The sequence below is a fragment of the Miscanthus floridulus genome, chromosome 18 (genome assembly GCF_019320115.1).
Source record: "Miscanthus floridulus cultivar M001 chromosome 18, ASM1932011v1, whole genome shotgun sequence".
Lineage (NCBI taxonomy): Eukaryota > Viridiplantae > Streptophyta > Magnoliopsida > Poales > Poaceae > Miscanthus > Miscanthus floridulus.
The window spans coordinates 90452195-90462346 of record NC_089597.1 but is presented as its reverse complement, the minus strand read 5'-3'; the positions used below and the strand labels follow the sequence as shown (position 1 = coordinate 90462346).

At 40.0% G+C, this 10152-nt stretch overlaps 1 protein-coding gene across 1 annotated transcript; it reads left to right on the top strand.

The window, feature by feature from the left end:
* Positions 1–6017: 6017 nt before the first annotated feature.
* Positions 6018–9773, top strand: LOC136520840 (protein KINASE OF THE OUTER CHLOROPLAST MEMBRANE 1-like). The gene is made up of 5 exons (XM_066514501.1): positions 6018–6255; positions 6773–7143; positions 7269–7360; positions 7835–8308; positions 8603–9773. Exons 2-5 carry the CDS (start codon positions 6775–6777, stop codon positions 9555–9557), a joined length of 1890 nt encoding a protein of 629 aa, XP_066370598.1. The 5' UTR covers positions 6018–6255; positions 6773–6774; the 3' UTR covers positions 9558–9773.
* The last annotated feature ends 379 nt before the right edge of the window (positions 9774–10152 follow it).

Sequence of the window (10152 nt, the reverse complement as noted above, 5' to 3'; positions counted from 1 at the left end):
AATGAAGCTCATCACGAGCACTACCAAACAACTCAAAAAACAACGGTCGATCATCGAACATGAGAGGCACCCTTTGCATTCCAACAAAACTGATATTCCCAAACTCATCTTCCTCCACACTTCCTCCATGATACAGGGTGACTACGTTGTCCATCTAGTTGGTATGCACAACATCAAAGTTATTACGAGTTTAACTAATAAGGGTATAACTAAATTACATATATAATTAAGTATCCCACTGTCTACCTAGATAAATAAGTATCTAAACTACCTAGCTATATATCTAACTATATAAGTAATTTTACTAACTACAGTTACTACAAGTATTACCTGTATATAACTTAATTCCTAACTATCTAACTTACAAATAAACTAAATAACTAAATTAACTACCTACAAAAGTACATAAATAACGAATAATCAAACAATCTATCTAAATTACCTAAATATATAACCTCTACGTAACTAAATTGTCTCACTAAATACCTAAATTAACTAACTAAATTACATCACTATATAACTAAATTAGTTAACTAAACTATCTAAACTAACTAAATTGTAAAACGAAATTATAGAAGATAAAAAAAATTACCTTACCTGAGGCTGACGGTCAGCCGAGGGAGAGGGGTGGACTCATAGGGCGGCCGGGGGGGGGGGGGGCGCCATCGTCGCCGGTGCACGCGGAGAAGGAGGATGGGGCGACGAGAGGGAGCGAACAGAGGCACGGAGCTCTTCGAAGCTGGTGCCGCGGACTGCTGCGGTGGCACGGGCGGCCAGTGGCTGGAACGACGAGAGAGAGAGAGATCGCGCCGGAGTCGAGAGGAAGAGGAAGATGGCATGCGGTATAGGTATAAGACCTCGGCGCCAAGATCTGTGGCTCTGAGGTCGGCGCCAAGATCTATGGCTCCGACCTCGGAGCCAGGATCCGTGGCGCCGACCTACCTGCCATGGCAGCGCCACTTGGATGCCCCGTTTTTCCTGACCAGGCATCTCGGCGCCAAGGCCTACGGCGCCGAGACGTGTTACCTCGACGCTGTAGGCCACGGCGCCGACCCCCAGGGTCCAAACATCAGTTTACGTCGCCTAGGGGGATAAACGTAAATTTTCTTTAAAAAGGCCAAATTATAAAAAATAGAGAAAATAAAGTTGTCGGCACTAGATTCGGCGTGCACTATAGGCTGCACCGACCTAGAAGTGCTCCAAAGTGTATTGCATCTTGTTCAGGACACCGGACACATGGTAGGGCAGGCAATTGATGTTTTGATTTACTTTAAAAAAAATTGATGTTTTGATGACTTTAGTAGTTGTTTACAAGGCAATTTGTCTTCCTGTCTCTCTGCATGTTTATTATAGAGTAAAGTGCACCAGCGGTCCCTAAACTTGTACCGCTGTGTCATCTCGATTTCTAAACTCGTAAATCGACCGTTTAGGTCCTCAAACTTATTCATCTATGTCATCTTGATCCCTAAACTTGTTCGGTTGTGTCATCCCGGTCCCTAAACTTGCAAATCACCCATTTAGGTCCTCAAACTTGTTCAGTTGCGTCATCCCGGTCCCTAAACTTGATTTTGAGTCTCATCTGGGTCAAAACAGGGTGATCTAAAAACTTTATATCAAAAAAATAATTCATAACTTTTCCATATGAACTCGAATGAAGACAAACTTTGTATTAAAATTGTAGCCCTCAACGCGATCTACGACTTTGTAATTGAAAAGTTTTTGAATTAAAACTGTTTAGGGTCCCAAAATATTATTGTATGTTTATAGATTTTGAAATTTGAAATTTGAAATTATATTTTGGGACAATAAATGACTTTAAACAAAAAAAAAATTCAACTACAAAGTTGTAGATCGTATTGAGAACTATAACTTTCATATAGACCATATCAATATCCAAGATTGTTTGATAATTTTAAATTTCAAATTTCAAAATCTATAAATATACAATAATATTTTGGGACCCTAAACAGTTTTAATTCAAAAATTTTTCAACTACAAAGTTGTAGATCACGTCGAGGGCTATAATTTTGATATAAAGTTTGTCTTCATTTGAGTTCATATGAAAAAATTATGAATTATTTTTTGATATAAAATTTATAGATCACCCTGTTTCGACCTAGAAGAGACTCAAAACTAAGTTTAGGGAACGGGATGACACAACTAAACAAGTTTGATGACCTAAATGGGTGATTTGCAAGTTTAGGGACCAGAATGACATAGCCGAACAAGTTTAGGGACCGAAATAACACAGATGAATAAGTTTGAGGACCTAAACGGTCGATTTGCGAGTTTAGGGACCAGGACGACACAGCGGTACAAGTTTAGAGACCGTTGGTGCACTTTACTCTTTATTTTATGATTAGGTCTTGTACTTTTGTTTTCAAGGTAACATTTCGGGCAAATTAATGAAGATTAGAAAGTCGAGGTAGCACATTCCAGGAATTCGAACTACTAGTACGAGTTAGACTGAATTTCTAACATCTCCCTCGTACTATGTCTCTATCTACAATGCCAAAGCGATATACATGACTTTAATATATAGAGATCTTTTACAAAGGTTCGGAAAGTACCTAGGTACTTTTAGGTTCTTTCATCTTTTTCTATTTTCTAAGTAATTAATTAAAAAATATATTGTAGAGGATATGTTAGTAATTGAGGTTGTGTCCTTCTGAAACTGGACATAACCCCGCTGCCAGCCCAAGTTTAATAGGGCACTTCCGACCCCCCCCCCCCCCCCCCCCCCCCCCCCCCCCCCCTCGGGCACCGCCGCTCAGTTGCGCATCTCCATCGATCCCGCACTGAAGACCTCGGGCATCTAGTGTGTTTGGGCTGCCGCCGTCATGTACGAGTAAAGGAGGTGCTTGTGTTCATGTCGCTACTAATCATGACACCTGTGACGGTTACTGACTACTATGGCGCAGCTGAGGACATCCTGGCCCGATGGCACAGTTGCTGCCAGGCCAAGCGCACGGCGGGCAGCGGCCTGCTCGCCCGGCGGCGTAGCTTTTTGCTGCTGGCTCCATAGGGAAGAGGAGCAAGGACGGCATCGGCTTGGGAGGCGCTGGGAATAGCATGTAATCGACCGAGCAGGTGCGGCTGCTAGTGGTCGTGGCCATCCAGCGAGAGATAGCACACATGTGACACTTTCCATGGTCAGAGCTTCCATGGGTGAGAGAAGACCATGGCCCAAGAGACGGAGGATGAAGAAAAGGACTAAAATGACGGAATTATCATTATTCAAAAATAAAATATACAATAAAAAATAGATTTTGCCCCACATATTTTGGTACTAGCCCCACCTAATTTGGTACTATCGCCACCTGTTTGGTACCTCTAGGTACTTTCAGTTAGGTATCTCATATTTTTCCACCGTCTGATCTTACCCAATGGATGTCCTATGTTTTTTTTCCAACCATTATAAAATTTCTCTAATATATAATAATATGGTAGTACTATCTTCATTCTAAATTATAAGTTGTTCTGGTTTTTCAAGTTACATGACTTTTGCTATGTATATAGATATAAATTATGTATAGTTGCATATATCTAGAAAAGTAAAAACGATTTATAATTTGGAATGGAGAGAGTAAAAGCAAGAGAAATTAAGTATTATTGGGTCCCTCACCTTTATAGCCATATAGTTCATCATCACGGTGTGGAGGGAGTCTAAGTGAACATTTACTTTAATTCTAAAAGAAAGTGAACATTTACTTTTATTCCCCACCCCCACCTCCCAAAAAAAACATAAATAAAATGCTTAAGATTAATTAGCACTTGACCCTTTGCTAGAAAACTGATGACAAGTTCTTTGGGCAAAACTTGTTAATTTTGTACCTTTCGATTCAATTGGTAATTCATGTGTCCTTATTCTCCAACGAGCTTCATTTATCTCCAGTGATGTTAGGGTTTCACGTTGGCGGTGAGGTGGTGGGGCTTCACCAACGCTAGGATGTGCAAGACCATCAATTGTGATGGCGATGATCGGAGTTGGCCTAGAAGTTTACAATTCTAAACTATCGTATGAATTTGACTTTGACATGTAACTAAAATTACTTCGCACTAAAACACGATTTTTTACATATTCATCACGTCTAGAATCTTAAAAATCTCCCTGCATTAGAGAAACCAACTTATGTACAATTTGAGGCTCTCTTTGACCTTTCTATTAATATTAGAAAGTCAAAAACCCTGTTTTTTTTTACTTTCGTATATGAACCAAAATCATTGTTAGTTTTTCTTGTGGTGAAAACTGCTTGCTTAGGTTGGATTATCTAATTTAGCACTAGTGATAAATCTTAGTTATCATTATTAACCAGTTCAAAATTGGAAGTTCCTCTTAGAAAAAGAAACCATCCATTTTAAATTATAAGTCACTTTGACTTTGTTGGTACATCCATTTTACTATACATAGATATAATAATATGTCTAAATACATAGCAAAATGGATGAACCAAAGTAGTCAAAGCGACTTATAATTTGGAACGGAGGGAGCACTAAAATTTCGTAAACATAAAGTTAGCCTAAACTTAATTTTTATTTCTTTAACCCACAAATGGATTTTTTTCTAGTAGAATCTATTTCAAATTCTATATTGAATTTGATTTTAGGTATCTTCAATTGAAGCATTCATTTCTTAATATTCTTTCCATTCCAAATTAAAAATCGCTTTGACTTTTTTGGTACATCGAATTTGCCATATATCTAAATCAACGTTATGTCTATACATAGCAAATTCGATGTATCAAAAAATTCAAAGCATTTTATAATTTGGAACGGAGGGAGTAATAGACAATTTGTCTATCAACACTGCAAAATATATGTGGTGACTTCACTAGTATAACAAAACCAACGCCTAAGTATGGATGCCATGGTTTGCAAAAAAGGAAAATATTTTTAGCGTGAAAAAAATACAGCTAAGTTCAAGGATCTTCAAGAGTTTCCAAAGTTCACTCCCAATCTTGATTTTTTTAGCAAGATCGAAAAAACGCTCTCCAACAACTCTCTAGTTCACCTTCTTATCTTTCCGCATTTGATAACATTGACACAACCACGTGGAAATATACGTGCGTCTAAGGTGGCGTAGAGGAATAAGGAGAACGACATAGTTCGCAATACAAGAGAGAAGAAAATATAAAAGTGGTTGTTGTGATTTGAAAATAGTTTAAAATTTCTTATGCAAAATTAACTTCTGTAGTTTGGGGCTGTTCGCTGGTCTTAAGAAACCAGCCAGCCGGCTGGTTTCCCCTCACATGGCACTATTCATCCATTCAGCCAAACAGTGTTTCTCTCTCACACAATCAGCTAGTTTCAGCCAAGATTCTGCCAGCCGAACGGGACCTTTAGGGAGAGATTTTAGAAACTATTCAAACTACAAACCAATAAATATATGCTTCCAACTTTTTTTAGCCACATGAAAAACTCTTTTATATAGGACATGGAAAACTCATTGATTTACCAAGTAATTTTTTAAGAAATATTGGAGATGCTCTTATTAAATATTGCAGTTCATCATAAAAATGCAAAAATGGTGCATAAATAAATAAATTATTAAATGAAAACTACATTGCGCAAAAAGCGGAAAAGAAAAGGACAAACGGAGGAAAGAAAGCAAGGACGGGATGGAAGAAAGAAGAAGCAATTAGCGCAGATAATCCTGCCTGCTCGGTACAGCTTACGTGGAGAGCGCTTTTTGATAAGTTGCACAAATAAAGTAAAAGCGATGGTTAAAATAGTTGGTCTAATTTACTTTTGCTTTTTAATATAAATAGAAGCTATGTAAATAAACGTAGTCAGAATAAGCCGCTAAAAAAACATAGTGTTTGGCTTCAGGGTGTTCGGGCTAGGACACTCGTCTACTGTAGTTCAACTGATTTTAGATGAATTAATAATTTCTGTTTGAGAGAATAAGACGAAACAATCTCACACCAGGGCAGCCCAACACGCCCGATTTCAGCTTATTTTGGCCACTGTACCAGGCCCTATATAACCGCTCTCCACCGCTCAACTCCCCTGCGGACGCTTCCCCCCTTCACCTCCGCACTCCATCCCCAACCGCCTACGGCGGTACGGCCGGCTTCTAGCAGTTGCTTCCAATCCATTCGTTCGCAGATTTCTCCAGTAGCCGTAGAGACAGTTGATTTCTAGGTTAGTTTTGTTGCCTTTGTGGCTTTGTTAGTTTATTAGGTCTATCAAAACCAATTCGCCGACATCACTTAGGAAGGGGGAAAGCAAGGGCAGGAAAAGAAGAAGAGAGAGGTGAGAATCTGCTTGTTTTCTGGATTCTTGATGTGTTGCTGATCCAAATTCCTACCTTTTTTGGTTCCCCATCTAGGTTTCGATTTTATTCCCGTCATTGCAGTGATTCTTACCGATTAAGATTGCGTGATTCTTGCTCTAGTGGATTGGGGAATTCTTGATTTTGTTCCCCCTCCATGTTCTACCCTTTTCTTCCCCATCGATTTTCGCTTTCGCGCTGGTCAGTTCGGAGCTTATCCGTAGTTTACATTCCAGTATAGTTCTTTCCAGTACTATAATCACTGGGAAGTTGGGATCCTCAGCTCGCTCTGTCTGCTTGCTTTCAATGTTAGTTCAACTGAAGTAAGCAAGGAAATTCGGCTCTTCTCTGTTCGGTAGATGCATTGAAATTGTGAATAAAAGAATCTCGGCGATTTGATAAAAACACCAAAAACATGCTTAGAGCGCTGTGAAGTCTGGAGACTTTTCTGCGTAATAATGTATTGGGGTTTGTATAATGGTGAGATTTGCTCTGCAGGAATGGCAGGACAAAGCTCCGACTCAAATCCCACCGATGCATTCGAGGAGTACATGCTGCTTGAGAAGGATCCTGATCTCTACCGGATGGTTTTCTCTGGCCCGAGCCAGATAAGCCCATGGATTGACCCGAGTGTGCTAAACCTGAAGCACCGGATAGGGAGAGGTCCATTTGGGGATGTCTGGATAGCAACTCATCATCAGAGGACGGAGGATTATGATCAGTACCACGAGGTCGCGGTGAAGATGCTGCATCCAATTAAAGAGGACCAGCTGCAGTTCTTCTCAGCGAGGTTTGATGAGATATTCAGCAAATGTCAGGGTCTTGGCAATGTTTGTTTCTTGCATGGCATATCGACACAGAATGGGAGGGTATGTTGGTCTTGGACTAGTTGTGGCATGCTGATCTCTATTGCCTCCCCATGCTAGGTCTCTCTGTCATATCATCTTGGTCATTAATGTTAATCCATAGCGTATTTGGCTTCATGAATTTTCAGATTTGTATAGCTATGAAGTTCTATGAAGGATCCATCGGAGACAAGATGGCTCGGCTTAAAGGTGGAAAGCTCCCTTTGTTAGAAGTTTTAAGGTATGGTGAAAATGCCTAAAAAATTTTATATATGCATCTGTTGCACCATGGCAACCATTAAGATCAACATACAGGATAAAAAAATTCTGAATTTGAGCAAGTAGTTTCTTTGAGGCAATGAGTATCATATTCTAGAGTGTTTGTTTTTCCTCCTTGAACAATCATACTCAGACTAGAAAATTATTGTAAAAATTACCTTATGTAGTAATATGTTGATTTATTATGGCTAAAAAAAGGACTAGCAGTACATTTGTTCTCTAACTGTATAGTACAATAGCTTGAGAAAAAACTGTATAGTACAATAGTCTGGTATCCAAAACCATGTGCTGTCTTAACTGTCACCTATCCTTATGTCAATTTAGTATGACTTCAATTCATTGTTTCGATTTGGTACTGCTTATTATGGTATTATTCAGAGGTGTCTTGTATGCTTATTTTCTTGAATATTTTTTCATGACAAATTTAAATTTACAGATATGGGGCTGATTTGGCACGCGGTGTACTAGACCTACACACCAGGGAGATATTGATCCTAAATCTGAAACCTTGCAATTTTCTCATAGACGAAAATGACCGTGCTGTGCTGGGGGATTTTGGGATTCCATCCCTGCTGTTTGGCCTTTCATTACCTAATCCGGACCTTATCCAGAGGCTTGGAACTCCAAATTACATGGCTCCAGAACAATGGCAACCAAACATCAGAGGTCCGATTAGTTATGAAACTGATTCATGGGGTTTTGCGTGCAGCATCCTTGAGATGCTGAGTGGCATTCAGCCATGGCGTGAAAAATCAGCAGATGAGATTTATCAGTTGGTTGTTTTGAAGAAAGAAAAGCCAATATTCCCATACAGTCTGCCTCCAGACATTGAAAATGTGCTTTCTGGATGCTTTGAATATGACTTCAGAAAACGTCCCTTGATGAAAGACATTTTGCATGCATTTGAGAGGTAACATGATAAGTATCATGGTTTCTCATTATCTGCAGATTTTGTTTGAATTTCCACTAGATGAGTAATTTTACCATGGTTTGTTATAACATCTGCATTTATTACATCTAAGACTGCTAAGTTCTACTGTAATATTGTCTTGTGTCCTATCAAAGCATAGAAATGTGTTGACATGCTTTGGTTGTTCTGCTGTAATATTTTTCCCAATATCATATTTCCCCCCTTCTATTTCTTTTGAGAAAAACGTTGGAGCATCCGTTGACCTAACTTACTTTTCTATTTTTCATTTTTTAGTGCTAAAGATGCAGATCATGACAACATTGGTTGGGACAACTCTGAAAATGTAATGGTAGACAGGCCAGCCATGGCAAATCACATTAACTGGTTGCACTTTAAGGACAAACTTCAAGTGGGTGACAAGGTCCGTTCAAGAAAACTTAAAAACTCTTGCAGTCCTGAAACTATGGAAATCCCTGATGGAACCATAGTTGGCATTGAGGATGATGGAGAGCGCGATCCTTACATTCTTGTACGAGTCCTTGGGCTACACGACCCTTTAAAGGTTCGCTGTTCAACAGTGGAGAGGGTAACATATGGTTTTGCCGCTGGAGACTGGGTACGGCTGAGGGAGGAGGATAAGAAGCGCTCTCAGGTTGGCATTCTTCATAGCATTGACTGTGACGGTGCAGTGACTGTTGGTCTGATAGGAATGGATACCCTTTGGAAGGGTAATTATACAGATCTCCAAATGGCTCAAGCCTACTGTGTTGGACAGTTTGTGCACCTAAAGGCCAACATTTCAAGCCCAAGGTTTGAATGGCAGCGAAAGAGGGGTGGAGGATTAGCCACAGGTCGAATTTCACAGATACATCCGAATGGGTGTCTTGCCGTGAAATTTCCTGGCAAATTTAATCTTGGTGAAGTATGCAGTTGCTTGGCAGATCCCTCTGAGGTGGAGGTGGTGAGCTTTGACAAGTGCGAGGGGATTGTTAAGAAGTATGAGCATCTCGAGGACTTCCATTGGGCAGTGAGGCCCCTGTTCATTGCTATTGGTTTCTTCACTGCTCTCAAGCTGGGTGTTTTTGTTGGGAAGAGCATTGCGAGGCCAGGGAGGCGGAAGGTTGCCAGCATCTCCGATCAGAGCGGTGATTACGAGCAACAACAGGTGCAAAACAAATCTAATGGGGCGTGGCTTCCACCACCAGTTGCAAACATGCTTTTTGGAGATGTTGTTGGGACTTCTGGATAAGAAATCATAAAAGATCCATGTGAAGATGGAGGTTTGCTAAAAATAGCATCGGGAATTGTGGTTCCTAGTTGTGCATATTTAGGCCTGAAATGTTTTATCTAAGCATTTGTGACTTTGTGAGTATCTCTGTCTTCAGCAACTCTGCAGCACGAGTTCTGTACATAAACTCCAGAATTATCGTCTTAAACATACAACTATACGAAGCTATTTCTTGCTTGGTGGACTGTTTGTGCCATCCCAGTCTTTATGTCCTGAGATCTCATGTTTTCTGTGCTTGTGTTTGTGTATGATGATTCCAGTCGTGTATTAGTTGAAATCATAACACTGCTCTTTGCATTTTGTTTTTACTCAACTCTCAAAATAGTTGACTGTTGCAATTGCAACCCAAACAATAAATGCAGCTCGGCAATATCTGAGATCACAATAACCGCAAACAGTACAATAAATGCAGCTCGGCAATATATGAGATCAAAACAACCAACGGGATCGGCAGCCCTAAATCGTTGGAATTATATTACTTGCAGTGGTTGCCTCCTCTGTTTTTTTTTAGAAAGGAGCCGTTGGGATCCCTTCATTTGGAGGAATTAAAATCTAC

Coding starts and splice junctions, on each gene's coding strand:
- LOC136520840 (XM_066514501.1), top strand. CDS start 6,775: ATGGCAGGACAAAGCTCCGACTCAAATCCCACCGATGCATTCGAGGAG. Junction 7,144..7,268: donor TATCGACACAGAATGGGAGG/GTATGTTGGTCT, acceptor ATGAATTTTCAG/ATTTGTATAGCTATGAAGTT. Junction 8,309..8,602: donor ATTTTGCATGCATTTGAGAG/GTAACATGATAA, acceptor TTCATTTTTTAG/TGCTAAAGATGCAGATCATG.